The sequence below is a fragment of the Dermacentor andersoni genome, chromosome 6, assembly GCF_023375885.2.
Source record: "Dermacentor andersoni chromosome 6, qqDerAnde1_hic_scaffold, whole genome shotgun sequence".
Classification (NCBI taxonomy): Eukaryota; Metazoa; Arthropoda; class Arachnida; order Ixodida; family Ixodidae; genus Dermacentor; species Dermacentor andersoni.
This window is the reverse complement of record NC_092819.1, coordinates 39727251-39750793: the sequence shown is the minus strand read 5'-3', so window position 1 is coordinate 39750793 and position 23543 is coordinate 39727251. Positions and strand designations below refer to the sequence as shown.

Here is a 23543-nt window from a genome sequence, read left to right as displayed (position 1 = left end):
CGACTCTTGCCTCGGTACACTTAAGAAATACGGCGTCGTTCTTTCACTCTTACCCTTATGGCGCTTCTGATAAACAGCGCTATGGTTCATTTGGAAAGCTCTATTCTGGCGTTGTGGACCGTATTATGATGAATGTCCACTTCCGAGAAAAGATAGATAGCCGCATGAAGTAGCAAGCAAAAAAGTAAAAAAAAGATAGACACGAGAAACAGTTTGTACAGTCAGAAAATTTAATAAAGTGTGGGGAGTAGTACTAGTGAAATAATAATAATAATAATAATAATAATAATAATAATAATAATAATAATAATAATAACAAAATGGGTTAATAATAATTATTATTATTATAGGAAGACTGGGAAGAAGTATAAATAATTACGTTTAAACACCTTGAAGAAACAGCTTGGTTACGAGTAGCTTATTTTTTTCCCGTAGCCAAGGACTACTTGTATTTGTATCACCTGGGGCGTTAATGTGAGTGTGAATTCAATTACATAGGTGTTTTTGTATTCCACTTCCACCGGAATACGGTGAAATGGCATGTGAAGGATCCCGTGATATTGAACCCTGCCATGGGCACCCTGCGAGGGCTGCGAGTAGGGCCAATTAATTAGCAGCCGTGGGCTGCTAGACAATAATGTGTAAGCGCGACAACTATGTCCCTCATCCTTAATGCCGAGGTGAGCCATTTGTAATTTGGTGCATCATGGTAATTTTTACGTCTCCTTTCAGAAACCTGGCGTACAACAAGATCCGCGTCCTGGAAACACCGTTCCTCGGGTTGGATGAACTGCTAAACATGTAAGCAGAGAACGTAAATCCTGTCGCACATTCTCCTCGTGTCGGTGTAGGCAGGTGACAGCGATGACACCGGAAACATTTTCCCATTTTCGCTTTTGTAAAACTTATTGTGCTATAATTCTTGAACCGTTTTCGTGTCCCCGATAGCCCCCCTCATGCGTGAGATGCAACTTCATTTTTGACTACTACTTTTAAGTTAAACTACTAGTTTCAACATGGGACGCCCCGATGGTCGAATTACCGGCAAACATTCTAGAGGCTCGGTCGACCTTCGGCCAACAACGACCTCACTTCACCTCACGTCATCTCACCTCATCTTACATTTTGTCTTGGACATAAAAAATGCACATCAATGGGGAATGTGCATATATATATATATATATATATATATATATATATATATATATATATATATATATATGCGAAATTGTTTTGGACGCCTCTCCCATTGGCGACGTGAAGTAGACCAGTCTGTGACCGATGTCCCTTGTACAAGCGCATTTAAGTGCTTCAGTAACACTGGGAATAGGTTCTCACGAAATGATTGATTACTGCCATGGGAAGAACAAAATGATTTCGTGCTGTCAAGACATCGAATTGGTTTTTATTTGACATGTGTCTCCTTCCGATTTGCATACGGTGCAAAATTTCCTTGCTTCTACGAAATATTGAATTGCTCCATTGCTGTATAACCAACACTCGCTATTTATACTGACCGTCAGCACTGCAAGATCACCCAGCAATGGTAAGGAATAAAGCAAGCGTACATGTTACAGGTCCTACTTATATGTTTTCATGAATGCTCTGAAGGAATGCCATGCATGCGACAAGTGAATTTCCTCCCCATGAAACAAGTAAAGAACGAACGATCGAGATAGTTACCAGCAATTTACCGGCACTACTGCATAAAAGTTTTAAACAAGGTCGTTTTCCACTTGTGAAGCTTCCAACGGCACAATATTTTTTCCTTCTCGGTGCTGTCACTAATCGGCTCAATTCCTCTACAGGCGTATATATTTTAGGTAGCCTTATTTTATGAAACGATGCACTCTGGTTGAGCTGTCTTAATAACTGCAAGCAACACGAGTTGAATTTGAGTCCTGACAGAGCAGTATTGGTCTGCAATAAGTTAGCTAGGTAGTTTATATTTGTAGTTACCATGGGCATAGTATACGCTTTCTGGTTAACAAGATATTCTTGCGATATTGCAGAGATCTGGAAGGGAACCTGCTGGACTTCGTTCCTGCCGAAACCTTTCAACCGCTGAAGCGGCTGCAATCACTGTAAGCATTGAAAGGCATACATTTTGACATTTGAGCATGTAAACACCTGTAACGCTCTATAGTACATGCCGGCATGGGAGCATGTGCACGTCGATAGTAAAATCCGGCTGTTGATCTGGCTCCTCCATCAAATCTCTTTGTGTGAGTAGCACGCTTCTCCTCATGGAGTTTAACCAATCGCGTACCTTTTTTTCTGTTATTGCAGATAAAAATTATCGTGATTATGGTGCATGCGCAAGGCACCATCAAATTGATCTTGAACACGTGGACGTTTTGCGAAACAGCGGCAGCCGCTTGTCACCCCGCCTAGAGGACAATCTGCACATCACAGATTGCTTATTTCTTCTTGTTCCTTCGTTCCATCGTTTGTTTGCTTTTCATTATTTTATAATTCGTAAAATTATTTTTGGTGCTTTCAATCTCATTACGCAGATGTAGTTTGTATCGATCGTTTCCTCTCTTTTCTTTTTCTTGAGATGAATATAAATAAAGGAGTTGTCGCCGTTTGCTGGCGATATCTACGCCTTTTTCAATCGGTTAATTATATATGATATATTTGTTTCCGTATAAATTCTTGCGCATGTAGCACTTTAACAAATCAGACTAACATGTATCAAAACGTGTTAGTTGAAGACCGCGGTTGTCTGGGATGCATAAGTTTCTTTGAGATACACTAATCAGACAAAATACATACTTTGCGGTATAGTGAGTATTCGTCACAAATGTCAGCGTCTTCGAAGAAGCGTTGAATGGCTGTCGTTGCTTTGTGGTGAAGTAGTTTTGATTTCCATCTAACCCTGTTGCAAATGAAGATGACCGATATGAACCAAGTGAACGAAGTTCTTGTTCAAAGCCGTCTTTTGTACAGGGCTTAGAACATCCGAGTAGATGGTATGCGTCGTCGTCTTTGCGATCGCACGAAGATGCTGAAAGTCATTTCTTTTCGGTCCTACAACACGTCATCAACAATTACCAACGAACCATAAGTTATACTGTTAATGGCATCAAAGCCTCCAATCATCTCGAAAGGATGGATAACGTGCCATTTTTTTAATCCCTCGCTGCAGCGAGTGTGATTCGAGTGATAGCAGGGGCACGGATCTGTGGAGCGAGCGAATGATAATAAGAAAAAAAAAAAGACTGAAAAATTTAAAAAAATGTTACAAAATGCGACCACAGGCTTCATTCCACAGCACGTCTTCTCGTTGGAAAGATAACGCACGCTTATTCGCCATATTTTGTTAAAACATTTCAATCATTGTTTGTCACGGCATTGTAGTCAAAGAAGCACGCTTTAGCCTACGATGAGAGAGAGGGAGAGCGGAGTAAGCAGTGGTGTGACACCGCCGGCTGTTGTTCTCCTGATTTAGTAGCTACTCCAAAATGTTCATTAATACCCACACACGGAGTAAGTAATATATATTTCCGTTTTCTTTCAGAAACATAAAGAAGAACACACTTCGCGGCTGTTCACCACAAGTCTTCACGCACCTGCAGAATCTGACGCACATGTAAGCATTAAGACTGTTGGAGGTATTTCACTTTTCTTTATTTTGGCATTTTCCAGCTATAATCAAATAAAGACAATCAGGGCAAGTGTCTTGCTAAGAAGGAGTTGCTAATATACTAGGTTTATTAAAAATACTTCTAAATTACAAGTAAGAACATTCGTTTGGGAAATAACTTATTTCAAAACATCACTCCCGCGCAGTTTCATCCTTTAAAAGGTAAATATTGGAATTATACTTTCTATTCCTTGATTTTTGTTATTGGTGAGCAAGAAAGAAGCCTTCTCTGTGCAAGTGCACATATAAATATTGCTGTTGGCCGTGTCACTCTACTGTCATCTATTGGAGTTGGTGCATATACGCAGCTTAGCGTTGTCTCTCTATATGCAGTTACTTCAGCGAGTTCAGCATGTGCTCGATGGCTCTGCACGTTCGAGTCTGCGAGCCACGTGGGGATGGCATCAGCAGCCTAGCGCATCTGCTGGACAACGTCGTTCTGCGCATATCTGTTTGGATTGTGGCCATCATTGCTTGCGGCGGGAACTTGATGGTTCTCGTCGGAAGGGTCATGTTCAGAGAACACAATGAGGTACTGTTCTCTCCTGTGCATGTCATCTCTGGTGTCCTCGCACTGTTGTTCGATATTTAAAGCATGTTTCACCAACTAGCCCAATCTTACACCCTTCTTCACAACGAGGTAACCACAACCGCATTATATATATATATATATATATATATATATATATATATATATATATATATATATATATATATATATATATATATATATATGGGCTGCTGTTGTGAGCAGCAGACAGCAGCCACAGTCACGAAATCCCGTGTAGGGCTCTCAAAGAAAGCTTCGCTTCAGTACCATTTCTGGACGACAGAGGGCGTGGAACTGCAGGTGGACCTTTTCATAGTGTTTTTTCTTTTTTTTATTGTTTAACCTAGGTAGGACATTAGGCAGTATAATAGCAAGAGCTTGGTTGCGCAACCCACCACCCCGTTCCAAAGGGGACGCTCAGAACATCCATCCATCCATCCATCCATCCATCCATCCATCCATCCATCCATTTATCCATCCATCCATCCATACATCCATCCGTCCGTCCATCCATCCATCCATCCATCCACTAAGGCCCCTTAATGTTCGTGAAGTAGCGGCCCGCTTTGAAGAATGCCGCTCCTCCGCGCGCGCTCTGGCCGACGCCGCGTCGCTATTGGCCTAATAGCATCACGTGGGCCCTCGCGCCGTGCATCAGCGCAATTTTTGCTCGAGAATGTTCTACACAGTGGCGAGGAGCGCATGTTGGCGCCGTTGCTACGCTCGAGCAGTGTAGGCGGCGCCACGGTCGAGGAGGGAGCAGGAAAGATAGGAGAGATGAGGAAGAGTGAAGGCGGAGGAGGAGAGTGTCGCTACTTCACGAAGTTTAAGGAATTTTAGATGGAACGCGAGCCTCCAAAAAAGAGGCGCCTCGCTCTCTGGCAATCGCAGGTGCACTCCTTCTACATCAAGAACCTCGCGCTCGCCGACCTCCTCATGGGAGTGTACCTGCTCGTCATAGCCACGCACGACGTGAAATTCCGCGGCGAGTACATCCGGCACGACTACCGGTGGCGCCACTCGTGGGGCTGCAGCGCGTCCGGGCTGCTCTCGACGGTGAGCAGCGAGGCGTCCGTCTTCACGCTGACCGTGATCACGGTGGACCGGTTCGTCTCCATCCTCTACCCGCTGTCCATCAAGAAACGCACACTGCGGTCGGCCACCTGCTGCATGGCCTGCGTCTGGCTCACCACGATGCTCATGGCGGCCGTGCCCATGCTGTGGCCGCACTACTACGGAGCAGACTTCTACGGCAGTAACGGCGTCTGCCTCCCGCTTCACATTCACGACCCAGGAACAAAAGGTACACGGTGCTATAAACACTCCAACGCCTTTTAGGGGTGAACAAAGGCTGCTTGCTTGTCCCGCGGCTAACACTCTTCGCCCTTAAAGAAACACTGAAGAGAAACAGGGAATTAGGTTAGACTGACGAAGTATTCTTGAAGAACTCTAGTTTCATTTATTTCGCGGTCGTAGGGTGTTTATTAGAAGAAGAAAAAAAAAATGACGGTGAAAGTTTTGCTTTCGAAAGTCGTTCCGACAGCCAGGTATCGGCATGTCAGCATGACGTCACGGATAACAAAGTACTTGTTCGCATTTTGGCTGTTGCGGTTCAGTAAAGCGTCTTGAAACCTCACGAGTTCAGCCACTGGTTATTTCAGAAAGCAATGTGGTTCATTCTTGCCGATAAAGGTTTTAACAAAGTCCGAGCAAACGGCGTCAAAATTCATGACGCAACGACTAGCTGGTGCGGGTACTTCAAGGAGACTTCGCCACCCGTTTTTCGTTTTTGCGTCTTCCAGGGTAATTTACTAGCACGGCTAGAATTCTTTTTCGCTTTAGGGACCTTTTTTGAGGTGGTACTAAATCATCAGTGCGAAAAAGGTAATTTTTTTTTCTGTGGAGGAGGGGGGGGGGGGCGCTGAAGTGAAAATGATGACAGCAGCTGCAATGGAATAAGCAAAACACTGCATGGAATTCACTTTAGTAGCTACCGCTGCCAAATTCCCGTGCCATACACTCGCGGATACAGACAGAAGCCATGCCCCCCCCCCCCCTCCCCCTCTGTAGAGAATTCCAGCAATTTAGTGCTGGCAAAGCTAAGTATGTAGCAAGCCTTCCTTTTTTTATGCAGATTTTATTAGCCGCACCTCGCCAACCCCCGCCCCCCGTGTTTAGGTTGCCCTGTACCCACCACTGGTCAGATATTTCTGTGCTCACCAGGTGGTAAGACTTAATACAAAGTTAGAGACTGCGACTTTTATCATCGCACGTGTAGTATGAGCTTGCTTTCATGTGCAATATAAAATTTCATAGCCCTAATGATAATGAATATTCACGTGACGATACCCTGGGCAACGGTAACAATACCATCGTAACTATTTCTGGGAAGGTCTCACGGTATTCTTTAACTGCTCAGAGAGGATAGTGTGGTATCAAGGGAATGAATGGTAATGAAATTGAGCCACAGGGATGAATTTGATGAGTACAGTAACGAATAACAAAATTAGTGAGAAATGAGTAAGCTGTTGCATAAATTGTGGTTAAGCCTGGGCGATTTATTTAAACTAATTTAAGAACCAGAAACTCTCAAATGCGTGCGACTTCTTGAGTCTAAATTTGCATTGATTTGGTAGAATTTTTAAAATAATATGTTTATTGTTTTTCAAAGGTAACAAACATTCACTGCCGCACCTAAGCGCACAGTGTTCTGGGTGGACAGGCAGATCATCAAAGCACGCCGAGAAACGCTACAGTAGTGTATATGCAGCCTATAAAAATACCTTAATAATAATAAAAGCGGGACAATAATTTACTGCACGAGAAACGATGAATATTGCTTTGTCTTATTTGATATGAGCGAATGAGATGCAAAACAAACCACATTTAGTGAGCTCCAACGCACATGATGGGGCAGAAGAAAAATTAACTTTCTAATAGCAGCCTAATTCATAGGTTATACGCTACTTCATCGCTCAATAAGTGAGTCTCCTAACAAGCACAACAAGTAAATGAGGGACCGATCGCCTTTTCATAAGCATGCATTGCTAAAGGATACGGCCTTGTGTCGCTTTCTCCTTAGTAAGTCGATCACGTGATATGCCCACAAAGAGAGAAACGTCAGCAATGTATTCTTTGTCTTTCACACAGGTTGGGAATACTCGGCGTTTGTCTTCTGCACGGTGAACACCATCGCGTTCAGCTTCATCGCTTATGCCTACCTGAGCATGTTCGTCACCATCAAACACTCGAAAGTTGGCCTGCGCTCTACTCAGCAGCTACACGACCGCGCTATCGCCAAACGCTTCGCATTCATCGTGGGCACTGACTTCATGTGCTGGATGCCCATTGTCATCATCAAGATCATCGCCATCGCAGGTGTGCGTCCTCGCTTTCTCTGAAATACAACAGCACGCTGTGTGTACCTGAAACACCTCCGCAGTGCAGCACTATGCCGGAAATCTTGCTTTTATTGTGTCCTTTACTACGCGCGTAGTCCTGACCCTATGTTCAGGACCAGATGACTACCACCAACATTTATCTTCGACACTTACAAGTACCCAGGTTCAAAACAAGCCACTCAATTATACATGCTCTAATTATACAGGAGCCTACTCGCTCGTCACTTAGTGTAGCAAGCGTTCGTATTTCTAAGTCGACCTGCCCTGAATTTTGGCCTTTCAAGAACACAATATGGGCTGGAAGTTGATGCCCGAAAATAGGCAGTCAAAAAAAAAAAAAAGAAGCAACGGAAAATAAACAGGCGGAAAGCTAAACGCGCTGTCCTGATTCACTAAAAGTGCTTTGCAGCTGGTTCGCATTTCATTTACGGCGACAACGACGAATACGCTCTGTGATCGAACGCGAAGGCGTTCTTCATTAGGAACGTTGATGCGAGCTCTGTAAAACAAGCTATTGCCCGAAACGATGCACCGGCGTGTCCGACGGACTGAGTTTTACTACGAATTTCTCGGCCGAAGTTCCATCAAGCTTTGTCTCCTTCTTTGCCCCTCATTCGAATCTAGAAATCATTGCAATGACATTGTAGTATTCCGGATTGAGGGTGAGAGAGCGGGGGCTTCCAATAATCTTCCTTTTTTTTTGCCTTTATTCAAATGACGACCGGTTCCAATGACGACACCGATTCAGCCGTATTGACACCGTCGCGCCTGTGTACCGTGACGCAGGGATTCCCATCGACGAGACGCTGTACGCCTGGGTGGCCGTGTTCCTGCTGCCGGTGAACACTGCGCTGAACCCCGTGCTGTACACGCTCACGACGCGGCTGTTCAAGCAGCAGCTGCACTGCTTCCTGGCCAAGCTGCGCGAGTGCCGCCAGGCGTCGGCCGAGCGCCACTCGGCGCAGTCCTGGTCCTCGCTGCCCTACGACCGGAGCTTCAAGCGCCACTTCCCTTCCACAAGCTCTGACGTGAGCTTCCCACTACGCTTTCCCCGTTTCACCGCTTTCGCCACAGTAGAGACCGACGTTCTGCGAAATCCTGGGTCCTCGAGCAGGTTGGTGGCAGCGGACCCGCTTTTGAGCGAGCAGCTAGCTGATTCAGGCTGCATATGCACGCGAATGCGCCGGGGAGACGAGCGAAACCTCGGGTGTTCGACAGTAGGCAAGCAGTTTCGCCCTTTATTCAGGTCCTGTACAAGGTGTTGCCACCTGCCTGGCTAGTCCCATGTTGGGACCGGGAGGTCAAGACTCCTAGCCCTGTCACGGGCGTACTGGACAGCCAGGGCATAAGGGGATTTATCTCGACATTTTATCTTCTGCTACTCTCAGGCGTTCCGCGCTAAAATTTGTTCACTAACTGCCGTCGAGCAAACTCAGGCGATCGAGAAACTAAGGGCATTCTGTATAGCACCCCTGGACGATTTCGTGACTCTCAATGCAAAACACTAATCCCTGAGAGACCCAAAAGCAACCACATCTTTATTACGCATCCAAGCAAGAACAGTCTAAGGGCGCTATAAAAGAAAGCTATTCCAATCGATTTCTATTCCATTACCGCCATTAGCCTTACGCGATTAGTCAAACATTCGCGGGCCACACCCACTTCGCCTGTCTGTCACACAGCCTGTCTGTCAGTCTTACTATGCATGATTAGGGCGAACAAAAAAAGCATATATATTTTTCATTCTGCGCCTTTGTCGCCATAAGCCCTCCGCTATCGGTCGAAATTTTTCGCGTGGCGCCCACTTCACCTGAGTGTAACGCAGCGTCACAACACCTCCAAAACTCACCACGTCGAAGTGAGGTGTACGCACCAAACATTTATTATTATGCTTAATACGATATTTTCTTTCTTCCTTTTTTTTTTTTTTTGGAAAGCCGGAGAATGCTCGGTTCCGAAAGGAATAGATTTCCGCCGATTGCACCGGTGGTGGCTACAACTGATTTTCTTTTTTTTTTTTGCTCATGATGAAAATGAATTTTGAAACGGAACTTAAAATGACAGTTAGAGGATACTCTGAGTGAAACAGCGCGCACTTAAGCTATGCCCACCCACCACCAAGTTACGTCACATGGTCTTTGCTCACTTCGTTCTAATCTTTCCCGCTTTCCCGATTGGTTCCGCCAATACAATACTCCTCGATCAAAAGTACACCTCGATAGCCGAGATGTGAATTAAATTTCGATTGAATTGTTCAATTATTAAGTGTCTCTGTCCAAAATGAAGTTGCCGTACTTTACGAATTCTGCCTAAGGCTTTAATGATTTCTTTATGGTACGTGCATTAAATTGTTGTATAATGTATTTTACGAGCAAAAGGCAAATGTTTCAGGGGAGCAATCAACGTCAGTTTATTTCTTCCGACGTTATTGATACTTGCTGTGTGACTGGAACTACAGCCGATCGCAGATGATGCACCGAAAGAGACATTAACAAAGTGCTTCTCGATGTAATTGTTAGCGCAGCAGTAAATTATGAATGCTTACGTTCCGCTTCACATCGCTGAGATCTAGTGAAACCGTTGCTGCCGTTCTGGACCCGTCTTGTCAGAATAACGTCGTCGAGCCATTTTGGCACGCAGACAGCGTCGCTCTGTCAATTCTTCTTCGCTGAGGACTTGTTTTAGGCGGCGGTCTTTAGCGCCTTATTGCACGCCGTACGTCGTCGTCGAGCAGAAACGGGAAACGGACCCATCGGAGGCGCCGGAACCATGCTATTCCCTCCCCCTCCCCCCCCGCCTCTCCTGTGTGACGTCAGCGTGGCGTCAGCAGCCCACGCACCACTCGGAGACGCCGAAGCAACGTCCCTTCACCCGGTCACGTACTCTCGCTCCACTGGCTCGGCCACGCCGAAAACCTCTCCACCTCTTCGCGCACCTCGCCTCTCGACAGCCAGTGATAGATAGGGAAAACTTGTCACTGTAGGCAATGCTACTTTCTTTAAAACCAAGGAAAAATGACCTCATGTAAACAAGGAGATCGTTAAACTTGGCGTTTAAACAATGTGGCGGGCAGTACGTAAAGTGGAGGTCGGGAGATTGGAATACAATCATAATGGAATAGCTTTACGTTCAAGCGCCCTTACGTCTTCTAATTCCGATGTTATTGCAAACGGCAGAGCACTACTGACAATGCTGAATTCTCTGTGACGTTACTGGCTTTCATTGTAGAAGTAAAACGCGATAATAGAGAAACGTGTAAAGTTTGATTTTCCCAATTTGCATGACCTCGGGACCTGACATGGGCGTTGTTTGTAGTATAGTCACAGAGTCTCCCCGTCCGTGTCTGAAGCCTGGATCGCACGTTCTTCTCTTGTACCTTTTCGCAGCTCACGATCGGACCCGTGAGGCCGTCGTCACCGCTGAGGCCGCCCTGCGTGCTCAACCATGCGCGGCACATCGCATTGTGCGAACCGAATTCGCAGCACGGCAAGGCCTTCCAACGGCGCGAGGACTTTGTGTAGGAAAGTGGCGCCGACGCACGCGCGCAGAGCAGACCAGTGAGTAACGTTTGCTGACAGCATTTCAACGATGTTCATTTTAATGATATGGTTTCGCCTATTAAAAACACCAGAGCGCAATGTGGCGCTATGCTCTACAGGCGACGCCAGCCAGCGCCTCGTTAACACAGGAACGATGGCTAGTACATGAATTTGTCTAGGCATCATTCCTAAGGCTTCAAACAGCCTTCTGGGTTCTTCTTTTAACCTTGTATATCGCCTGAAATTCATTGTATGGCAATACCTTAAGCCTTACTCGAATTTGTGTCGCGTATTGTGCCGACAACTTTGTAATGATGAAAAGCATTCACGCTTGAGCGCTTCGGTCGCACTCTATCTTTTGTTTCGTATGGTGTAGATTTTCGCGTTATACTCTTCAGAGAGGAATTAGTGCTAGCTCACTTAACTCACTATTCTCCTTAAAGATAGCTGCTTAATATACCTAAAGCAGACACCCACGGTAATTGTCACTCCCACAAAGCCACACAGAACTATAGCGACGTGCCTACTCAGAAGTCTGGGAAGTTATTTCTGCAGTTGAAATTACATGAGATAATTAAGTGGCTGTCAACATGAAACTATTCACTATTCCAAATAAATGCTGGGCGATTAGGATGCACCGCATCTGAACCATGAAGAATAATATAATGCGCTGCAATTGGATTTTTCAACGAAGTCACGCCAAGTCGCAGCAGAATCTATGCATTACCAATAATTTCCATGATGACTGAACAACTGCAGCACCACGTTTATCTCTAGTAATTTTTTGGTAGGAACCTCTGATTTCAGCAGCACCGGTGTTTCATAACTCCAACACCATGGGAAGCCTGGCCTACTGAAAAGTTCTTTATCTCAGAACCATACAGAACAACAAACAAAAACGCTAGAGGAAAGAGCAACATAGTCGCAAAAGATAAATAATCGAAGCCTTTGGTAATCGCTTAGAAACACGCATTACGCACTTAGAATTTGAGATGAAGCCGCGAATACGTGCATACATATGTGACGCGCAAAGTCAGCGCACGACTTGTCACAGGCATGAGCAATCTCTATTTATGCTGCCATGGATAACTTCAGTACGGTAGTCTCTACTCATGTTGGAGATAGTTTGGTTCACAGCAAAACGCGTATACCAGTAATACTCCTATATGCAAATGTGGGATGCTCCTTAAGTCACTGTCTGGTGATGGCTTTTCATTCACCTGTTCATTCACGCTCATAAATTAAGCGCACGGCGCTTTCTGTAAATTGAGCGCAAAGAAGCAAAGAGTCTGAGTCATGACTCGATCCTTGCCGTATTCACCAGGCCTGTACGTGCGTTCATCAGCTGTTTGGCGATCGACGTCTCTCGGCCCTTCTCCATTACGCCGAATGAGGTCCTGTGCGTGAGACTGCGAGAAACTCACTGTAAGAAGAACTGATATATGTAAAAAAGTTGTTACATGAGAAACTGCAATGAGCCTTAAGCTCTAACAAGGACTTGTTAGCGTAAGCGGTCCATTTGGCGTTTCAGTTGTATCTGAGAATGGAGTTTCTTGTGTGATGCCATGGTGTTGTTGTTGTGGCTGTTTACGCACGCTAGTGTATACTCACCACACGTGCGTTCCATAGAAATGCAGTTCGAGTAGTCAGCTCGTCAAGGCGCACTGTGACTTGTGAAAAATCTGGCGATTATTGTCTTTTTCAAAGAAACTAGCTGTAAAATAACTGTTTATAATGGAGTTCTAGTAGCAATACAAAAAAATTGAATTCTGATGAATTCATTTTCTCATAGAATTTTAACAGCTATTTCTAGAAACAAGTGCTGAACGCAGAATTTCACCTGAATGAAAAATGTTTTCTTGTTTCTAGGCTTCAATTTCTAAATTCGGATATGCGCTCTAAAGTTAATAATACCAAAGTTAATTGATGAAATTATGTTACAAGCAATTACCACTCTGAAATTTGTCCTGAATATGGCGTCTGCTTTTCCATGCAATCCTGCTGATGTTACTCAATTGCAATACATACCACAGGAGGTCGTTACTACGTTTCTTATTAAGATACCTAACCCTGTTTCTGCACGCATCGTATACATACCACATTGATGACCATTGCGTTCAATAGACTTAATTTCAAGCTTGCTTTAACGCGACAGCGTTAAGGGGCTCGTGTCGCAGAAAAGCCGGTGTCGGCAGCGTTGGCCGTGAGCGAAAAATCGAGGAGGGCAACTCATAAATAAAAACAACTTGCAAGGTGGGCTGGGTGGGAATCGAACCAGAGTCCCCGGAGTGTGTGACGGAGACGCTACCACACAGCCATGAGCTCGATGGTTCAAAGCGGGACAAAAACGTCTCTAGTGAATGCGGTGCTGCCTTAGAAACCTGCCGTAGAAAGTTATACTGCGGTATATATCGGTAATTATGAGCATATAAATTACAGAAGTCGCAGTTAAACGAGTAGCGAAGTACGTTTCCGCTACATTTCTTCTGCGCTTGGCGCACATGCAGAGCCATCGTGCGGCAAACACAGAAGACCCCCTCCTCGCAATGTACGGCGCTGCCCCGACAGGCGGCGCCCCACTCGCCCGCTTCTCCCCTTCGTCTCGTTTGAGCGCATTGGGGCTGTGCGGGGACCGGTGCGAGGATGCCCCAATACCCTTGCGTTTAATAAGTTTTCTCGCTCTCTCCCCTTCCAACTTCCAGCGTGCGTCACTCGAACCCTCGTGTTTAGGCGGGCGGTTGAACGAGGTGCGATAACGCTATGGCGTTCCACTCTTGAAGGCGAAGCTTAAGCGTCCTCCAATTTTTTTTCCTTGCTGCTCACTCGGCTTAGTGAGAATTTTGATTTTGTCATGTGCTCGTATGGCATAAAATTGTTTTTCTTTCTATTATCATCACGCGGCGAGAGTGACGTAATTTGTGGGATCTCAACGACGAAAATGATTGGAATATGGTTCATTGTATGGTGACACCGCGCTGTCTTTACGTGCCTTATGTGTATGTTGTACTTTCGCTGACAAAGTAACAAACAACACAATTTTGTTAAGTGAAACGGTACCCTTGTACAGCAGGTACCCAGATTACAATTGTGAAGTACATTCTGTAATCTTTGTGTGCGGATACTTTCACCAGGACTGCAACTCTTGCACGACATGGCTTATCTTACTTCCTTCCACGTTAAAAAAGCACGTTAATTTCATTGCACAACTTATTACGAAGATGAAAAAAAAAGCTGAAAAGGAATGTTTGGTCAAAACTACCCAGCGTTGTTCTAATATAAACTATTTTGTTTTGCTTTATTTCAGCACTGTACATTCTACGCCCTTCGAGCGCTTGCTTCTACGCCGAGCAACATGACCGTTTGAACGATGACCCCTCAGTGCGAAATAACGATCACTGCCTCCGGTGAAGACGACCTCACCTCGACACCAGCTCCCTCAGATTGGCCCTCAGACTCAGCTTGGCTCTATCGCCACTGGAATTTTTGAAGTGGCGCTCGATGTGCGGTCGGTGACTATGTGCTTTCAGTTAAATAAGTGCACGGGGTGACAAGCACTCCCTAGACGCGTATCACTTCATCTATCCTTGCCGAAGATCGAAAGGGTATGTATTGGACATGTTATGATACAAAACCAACATGAAAAATCGAATAGTTTTCATGAGTAAGCAGACACGTACATATGAGTTATCGGACAACATGGGCGTGCGACCTTATGTGAAACCTAAATTGAAATTTATGAAGACAAAAGGAACGCCACATCGCCTGTTATCTTAACTACTTAGAACTCCCCGCAATACACACCATTCCCGATCACTACCGAGTTGCTGCTTGTCTCCTCAATGTTACACCTTCAGTAGTTGTCACTTTGTCCTCCGCAAACGACCCTCTTTCGGTCACGTCCTATGGACCCGCTTTACTTTAGACTCTCATTATAGTGAAACTATCACTCTGCTCAAATCATGAGAGAGGAACACAAATTCAACGGTGCTCCTGATACTCGTTGTTATTTTTATATAAGCATACAATCGTTCTCAATGTGTACTTTTACGTAAGCCAGATTCATTTATATTGCCGTGAAACATCTACAATTTCGTGCAAGCTGTTTTTGTGTCACCGTGCTTCAAATATACATATTCCATTCGTTATCACTGTACACAGCCGAACGGCAATATCTGCGAACCGGGGACATTGTACAAGGAATGCGCACAATAAATGTTACATGTTCAGTATTTATTAAATACGGAGAAGTCTGGTTCTCTCTTTTCAAACTTTACTTCTGCCCATCAGAGGTGTGTGCCAACCTATACTGCGGCGAGTACGAACGATTGCTGCGCTACCCTACAATTTGTATTACAGGAGGTCGCAAATCTTGTAAGTACACATGCAGTTACACATACATGCCAACGTAAGTATACATATACATGCCAACGAAAGTGAAGGTTTACTAACCGCACAGAACTGGACTTGGGAGCTGCAGCAGGCTCGTTGAGCTGCGGCGACATCACACTGGAATTCATACGCCGATGATTACCTTCAACGCACATTGGAGGTGCTCTCGGTGAACCATTGTTCAATGAACGAGGTATCGTACAGGGCACATACACTTATTATACCTGCCAGTTTAGGTGCTTGTCTCGCGAAGATATTCAAAAGACAAATCTCTCACCCGCACTGTTCAATAGAAGGCATTGCATTGCAGACTTGGCATGTCGTGATTGAAGCGACTCGCGTTGCTAACGCAACCAATCATGCTCTCGCGGTCCAACGTTTTATGACAAGTTAATTTTTTTCCCGTCGAACGACACCGTTGGTGACCACAGGCAATATTTCATCGTTACTACGCGAGCATGATAAGAAGCAATGCGTCGCGCAATGAAGTTGTGGTGTTGAACGCTAAGCGCAACCTTCAAGGTAAAAAATAAAAATAAAAAATATGATGGCCAGCTTTTCGCAAAGTGTCGGTCAGTAGCAGCAATAGGCGTAGCGCAGGGCTGCACAGCCCTAATATATCGGTCACGCGGGGACCCGCAAACTGCATTTAACTCCGTTGCCTTTATCTTGAGGGGAGATGCACTCGGGGTCACATGGTCGCACTTACACTAAGGGAGTTCAGCGGTGCTTTTGGTGAAGGGAAATCGGCGATCTCCCTCGGTGGCTGAAAGGCAGTACTTTCATGCTCATACTGGTTGTTGTAAAACTGAGAACTTTATGATTATGTGCATCAAAATTAATGTTGCGTGCGTTTAGAACATTTATATTGAATCAAATAAAAGTTCAAGCACAATTTAGCGAAAGTTATGCTTGCTGGGGCCGTATTCTGAAGCGATCCACTTCGGCGATACTATCGCCTCGGCGACAGTTCGCCGTAAGGTGTGCGCAGATTGGCTGGATGAGCAAAATATGATGACGTAGTTCCCCCGATTTCACTAAACCAACCAATCAGCGCACGCTTGACGGTGAACTATCGCCGAAGTGGTTTCATTTCAGAATACGGCCCCTGCTTCACACTACTCCGACCTAGGTCGCTTGGCGCCATGTTTTTCTCGTCATTTATGGCGTTTACATGCACCCGGCGGAAGTGGGTCGAGTCGGCTTATCGGGATGGAATATGCCTGTCGAGCTTACGTAAACGCTTGCCGGTTGGGCGGAACAAGCGTCGAGTCGGGCTCAGTCAACCCGACTGCAAGGTATATTCGTTGGCCCAGCGAGTTAAGCCCGACCCGTTAGCAGTGTGCATGTAAACGCAGACTTGCGCGTGACCACTGTGACGTCGCAATTTAAGTGCCCGCCGCGGGAATAGTATCAGGACAAGACCAATACAATCACTGTGTTGCGCAACTTAATCATAGTGATAAGATTCGCGAAGACGGCAGCCTAAAATCGTAGGCACAGTGCAAACGCGTTTGGTGTCTCGGCTCGACGCTGTGTGCTGTCGTTGTTCAGACTCGTCAGAAACGAGTTCATGTACACGCAGTCGGGTCGGGCTCGGTCAGCCTGATTCCTGACTCGACCCGCTAGCGTGGTGTTTCTGTAAACGTAGCCTTTGTCGAGCTAGTCGTGCAGTGGGCGGTGTAACGTCACTCATGACTGACACCGGTACAGTACAGAAAATAAAAGGAAAGCTCACGAGATCACCATGCACGAAATGGTGCGTTTTGATTGTAGTTTGCAGCAGTTCGGGTCCCAGAACGCAGAACATATACTCGCCAGGCCGCAAAGAAACACGCAGGAAAGTACATACAGGGTGGCCGGCGTCACTGTCAGCACTGATATATTTAGTGAGCGCGCTTCTATTTTTAACGTGTTCCGCGTTTTCCGCATCAAATATATCGATCAATGCATGTTTTATGGAAGGACAGTTAATTAGAATAATTACGAGCGTAACTAGAAGTTAAGGCGAAACTACGCGTAGGCTTGCCGGCGCGTGCAAACACCCGCCCGCGCACCTTGCACTTGCGGCGCCTCGCGAGCATAATGGCGTTTTGAACCTACAATAAGCACGCCGGCGCGCGTACACTTGACTTAACTTGGCTCCATGGAGGAAGGAAAAGATAGGAGGTAGCATTATGTAACGCAGCCAGGCTTGGCAAGCGAACGCTCTGTGAAGTCACAGTGGTGGCCCAACACGTCACCTCTTGCGTCGAGATAGCGGAGGAAATTCGAGATTTGCCGAGACGTTTGGTTACCGGTAGTTTTTATTCGGTGCGCGCTCGGCCGGCAGCTGCTAGCTTCTCAGATGGAGGCCTCCGTGGCTGCTCAGCTGCTCTGTCTGTATCTCTGGTCGCATTTTTCTCTCGATGCTTGTTTTGCTTCGGTCGTTTCCTGCAAGGCATGTGTTTCGCACTTTGGGCTAGTTGTGAGAGGTTCACAATTCAACGTCACAGCATTTAGGCTCCAGGTATACTTCGGCCGAAGTAAAGTCAACAGAGCGTTGTGAGCGATAATAAGCCATATGTACCTGCCACATTTTTGACCGAAGCCTTGCCAGTGTGTACTCTGCCCTGTTATGCGAACTCTATTGATTTTTATTGTCGCTAGATCAGTGGCATCTTACGCATGAGGGTTTTCATTCATGCTATTGATCGCATTGCGGGAGCGAAGTCATCCTTAAGGCCAAACGCGGTGGAGCTTATTGCCTCAGATGACGCTGACTTCCGCAAGAAATGGTGAATTGGTTTTGCTACGTGCGTGCTGTGCTTTTCTTTCGTGAAACGCGGAGTGTTGTCAATTTATCTGCTCCCAAGAAAAGCAGCAACTACTGCAACCGGCGCTTGCTCCAGTTTTTGGCGTTTGAGACCGATATGCACTCGTGTCATACGGTCTCCACTATGTTCCCAAGCACTGGCCCTGCTTCGAACACTGTGTACTGTGAACACGAACTAGCGGTTGGTCATCGGACGCAGACGATATTATTACAAAAATTATAAGGTTTTACGTGCGAAAACTACGATCACATTGTGAGGCACGCCCCAGTGGAGGACTCCGGAATAATTTGAGCCACCCGGATTTTTTTAACGTGCACCTAAATCTAAGTACACGGGTACTTTCGCATTTCGCCCCCGTCGTCGAAATGTGGCCGCCGTGGTCGGGACTCGATCCCGCGATCTCGTGCGTAGCAGCCCAACACCATAGCCACTATAAGCAACCACGGCGGGTAAAACATAGCATATATCGGCGAACTAAAGAGAGAGGTGCACTCCAACTCAAACTGAACTTTGCTTTATCCCCCACACGAGAACTGACGAGCTTACAAAACAGTTTTTAGCCTCCCTTTGTAAGTGAAGGATATGCGTACTTAGCTTCAGAAATGACAACAGACATTACTATGCAATTTACTGCAACGCGAACCGCAACGCACACTTATCGCAAAAGCAGTCGGCAGTGTAGCAACGCCGCGCACCTTTCGGAGCGGCCTCCAACATTTGCCTCCAACTTCCGACACGCTTGAGAGGCATTCTCTATGATGCGGCTCGCCGAACGGACACGCATGGCGCAACACTGCGATTCGATGCCACCATGGATGCCACAATCCAGAAACTTAAGCGCGGCATTAAGCGAAAGTGCCGCGGTGCTAGCCATGTTTTTGCTTATTTGAAGATCTTCAAATGATTTCGAATGTGTATTGAAAAAAAAAAAAAAAAAATGTGCCGGGAGTACTAAAGCCTACCGCGCGCTCTGACGTTATTATCACGTGTTGGGCCGCCACAACTGATTCAATCGCGTTGCAGCATGCTCCCTCCTATTATTTCCTTCCTCCATGCCTGGCTCACATGTTCGCCTTGGTAGACATGGTTTCCTACATTTGTCAGCCAGCCACAGTACCGAAATTTGCCTGGAGAAGATAGACAGGTTTAAAATAGCGTTTGTCGCCTTACGTACTATCGACCAAAAAAGTAAACGGACCACGGCTTAGGTGGCCGGAGCGGCTGCGGGGCCACACCGGGGCGCTGCGGTCTCGCCCCGCGCGCTGACCGCGAGAGTGCCCCGAGTGACGCCAGACTTCGCCCTCACTCTCGCGCGCTGCTTGTCACGCTTGATAAATTTCTAGTGCGCCGTTCGGTTGCTCTACTGCTGGCAGTCGCGACGAAGGAAACCGTGCACCGCCGGTAGTCCAGCACATGGCGCTGTCGCACAGGGGCGGACGGCAGCCGGACAACAAACCGCGGCACTGAGAAGGAACGGAGACCCGTTCTGATTGTTTTGTTTATATTCACCGTATCTTTTATATTAGTGCATGTCGCCGGCGTCCACCGCTGCTCGATTTTAGGCAACATTGCGCAAGTAGCCGCAACGGCGGCTACGGTGACGCGCGCTCTTTCACGCCGGCGCGATAACTTAAGAGTTGGAAGCGCTGCGTGGACCTCCGAAGCTATAGCGGCGGCGCTCTCGATGCCAAGGCGAGTAAGCCAAGTCATCGTGGTCGACGGCAACTTTTCATCGCACTGAGGACCCCTTCAAGCCACGGAATGTTTCCATGAATAAACTTTCATGACTGACTATAGTTATTCCTATTCATCTTCCCAATTATCTCTTCCTGGCCGTGCTTTTGTAAAGTTTCATTACGGCCTACGCATTGTAGTATCTAATTAAAGCAGTTTTCAGAGGCGTCGCTGATGTTAATATTAAACGTACTACTGGAGACAATGACGGAAAAGTGATCTCGACATATAAGCCGTGCCCGCAGTAAACCTTGCCGCCTGCGACTAACGCGCCGGCGTGAAAGAGCGCGTGTCACCGTAGCCGCCGTTGCGGCTACTTGCGCGACGTTGCCTAAAATCGAGCAGCGGTGGACGCCGGCGACATGGACTAATATAAAAGATACGGTGAATATAAACAAAACAACAATCAGAACGGGTCTCCGTTCCTTCTCAGTGCCGCGGTTTGTTGCCCTGCTGCCGTCCGCCCCTGTGCGACAGCGCCATGTGCTGGACTACCGGCGGTGCACGGTTTCCTTCGTCGCGACTGCCAGCAGTAGAGCAACCGAGCGGCGCACTAGAAATTTATCAAGCATGACAAGGCACCGCGCGAGGGTGAGGGCGAAGTCTGGCGTCACTCGGGGCACTCTCGCCGTCAGCGCGCGGAGCGAGACAGCAGCGCCCCGGCGTGGCCCCGCAGCCGCTGCGGCCACCTAAGCCGTGGTCCGTTTACTTTTTTGGCCGAAAGTACATTAAACGCAAGCACCTTTTCGGGTCGTTTTTGTGTGCGTCCCTTCAATACTTTCAGTTTGACGTACAGGAACGCAAGCACAAGGAAGCTTTATTCAGCGTGATGTTACAGACTAATTTCGCTTCAAGCGAAAATGCAGCTGCCGTGGAACCTTTCCCTTCCAGATCCAGTGATCGAGCATGATGCAACACGCACGCGATGACAAGTTCCGCAAGCGCCGGCACAGAAATCTCGACGTCGTAATTTGCGCAAGGTACATTCGCGGCTTGTTGCTATGATCTCTTCAAGGCTTTGCGGTCATAATCACGTTGTGGAGATCACAATCGGAAAAAAATATTCTCTCCTCGAGCTCCGTACTTCCCGACGCCGCCCCGGATGCGGGAGCCGTCGGGGACCTTCTCCGTAGGCATCGCCGCCGCTGGGAGGCGGCTATCAGAAGTTCAGAGCTGGCAGACAAGCTCCAGCTGGGCCGTCCGGCAAGCCGAAGATGCCGCTCGAGTCCAAGAACTTCGAGCCGTCACCTGAGGCCACCACATCAAGAACTGCCGGACTATTCTTTACTAAAGTTTCTTCTTCTTCTTCTTCTTCTTCTTCCTATTTTCTAGGACGTAATATCATAGACATGAGCGGAAGCACCATATTACTGCATCTGTGGTAAACATTTACTAGTCCTAAACATGGGTGAAATTGCACTTGAGGAACTGTGCCTGAAAGCGTCGTTCGCCCAAAGGGATTGTCCGCAGCTGCTCTTCTCAGCGCTGAGAACAATGCTATTTTAGGCCCCAGTGATTTATACTTCAGAGCGAAGAAATAAGTGTGCTTGTTGAGCTTCTGTGAAGTAGAAATAACGCCATTATTTGGTGTGGATTTGCTTATTCGCCATCGGAGGTGAGGTTCCGCTAACCATGCATGCCGCTCACCTTTTTCGTCGTAGAAGCTTTAACATATCTTAGCAACTTGCAAACGCGCAACTCTATGTGGAACATAGTTTACCATTTCTCCGCATCATGACGCAGCACTGGCGCTGCTCTCAGTATAACGGTTCTCAGCGGCGCACGTCGTCTGGTACTTGTGGCAGACGGCAAAAAAAAAAAAAGAAGCGCACAGAGCGAGAAACTGTCTTCTGTAGACGTCAGTAAAGTAAAGTAAAGCCAAGTGAAGTAAAGAAAAGCCAAGTGGACGCGCGCAGGCGCGCGTCTTGCAGGTTCAAACAGCCATTACTCGCGAGGTGCGGCAGACGAAAGGCACGCGGGCGCGAGCTTTCACGCGCCGGCAAGCGTACATACGAGTGGCTGGGCCTTTTGATATTTGTGCTAGCGCCACGCTTCGACGCGTACGATCTGTCCTGCACCACATGCACATGCGTGAGGCGTGTGGGTGCGAGCTGTCGCACGCCTGGCACGCGTAACTGTAGTCTAGCCTTTAAACTTTTGTAATTGCGCAAAAACCAAGCACCGCCGAACGCGCCTCTGGCGGCTTCTTTTAATAACTCCTTAGTGGCCGTGTGACCCGACCACAACTTCGATGTTGTTCAACTCCCTTGGGAAGTCTCGCGCTCCCTTATATTAAAGGAGTTCGTGCGTTCCCGCGTGACTCGGATAAGACGGGTTTCGTGCAGTGTCTGTCAACGTAGCAACCGGGCGTGAAAATTTGCGTATCGCTGTCTGTCTGGAGTCTGGCTTATTATGTATTCCGCCTGCCGGATACGAACATATTTTACGTGTGAAGCTGCAGGCTTTAGGAGACGGGGTGTGAGTCTGACCAGCGACCGTAGCTGGGCACGAACCTTCACATTCCTGCTAAATTGCAGAAGTCCACCTTGAAAACTTTGTATTTTTACTGCATACAAATGACCCACGCACGCGGAACTACCACGAAATTCTTGACGTGACACTAACGTCATTGACACCATAGTTTCGGTGGGGGTGAGGGGGGTTTATAATGTACGTTCTGCCTTCATTTTCTTCGCAACAATTCGTCTTTCTCCGGAAAAGAAATTCAGACATAGTTTGTAAGCGAACTGTACTATTCTCAACTAATTTAGTGTTTCCTTACGGTGTCCTTTTAACCTCATGTATGATTAAGCGCAATTAATAAAGGAACACTTGATAGCAACATTAGATTGTTTAGTTCTGGTAAATAATTATTTTAAAACCATGCCTGGTCGATATTACAGGTCAAGGTTGATTATTACCGAGTAGAAGAAGGCCAAAGTTTTGCCGTTTTGAAATTCCCGCTGCTTCACAACCACGTGGCAGAGGGCGCAGGAGCGGAAACCACGCCTGACGATAGCCAATCAGGAATGTAATCAGGGCCAGTTTTGATGTCCCTGCGTCGAGCGTGCCACGGCACCGTCAGAATGCCGCGTGAAGGTTTGCTATGTCTTTAGACACGAGGGCCAGAGCGCTTTCCGCCCCATCTGCGCCAACACCTACGTATTGTGAACCTGAGTATGCGATCTCTGCGCGAGCAACAGCCACTTGAAATTGGCAGGGACGTGGCACCAAACACAATCGCCGGAGAAAGAGAATTGAAACAATCGGAGCAGGTCTACGTGACAGCGCCCAAAGGTGAGTACATGAGTGTCTACATATGAGAAAAGTTAATGGAGTTCGTGCTTGTGGTCGTTGTTGTCATTGCTCTCAATGTGGACGTCGGGGCAGATCGGTGCCAACACTCAGGCGAAGAGAGCGAGAGAGAAGCTCTCTTTAGGAAAGCTGGAGATGTTTGCCTGGCTG

The 23543-nt window shown here is 46.9% G+C and overlaps 1 protein-coding gene across 2 annotated transcripts in view; it reads left to right on the top strand.

Annotated features, from left to right (window-relative positions):
- LOC126522089 (follicle-stimulating hormone receptor-like) overlaps positions 1–15377 on the top strand; it is a 90810-nt gene extending 75433 nt beyond the window's left edge. The window contains exons 13-21 of one of the 2 annotated variants that reach the window (XM_055066182.2): positions 733–801; positions 2013–2084; positions 3524–3595; positions 3983–4181; positions 5091–5502; positions 7350–7577; positions 8387–8628; positions 10987–11157; positions 14444–15377. In XM_055066182.2, coding sequence (XP_054922157.1) covers positions 733–801; positions 2013–2084; positions 3524–3595; positions 3983–4181; positions 5091–5502; positions 7350–7577; positions 8387–8628; positions 10987–11121 — 1429 coding nt within the window. In that variant the 3' untranslated portion in view covers positions 11122–11157; positions 14444–15377. Of the gene's footprint in view, positions 1–732; positions 802–2012; positions 2085–3523; positions 3596–3982; positions 4182–5090; positions 5503–7349; positions 7578–8386; positions 8715–10986; positions 11158–14443 lie in introns of those variants that run through there. The other variant, XM_055066183.2, reaches the window with a different exon arrangement.
- The last annotated feature ends 8166 nt before the right edge of the window (positions 15378–23543 follow it).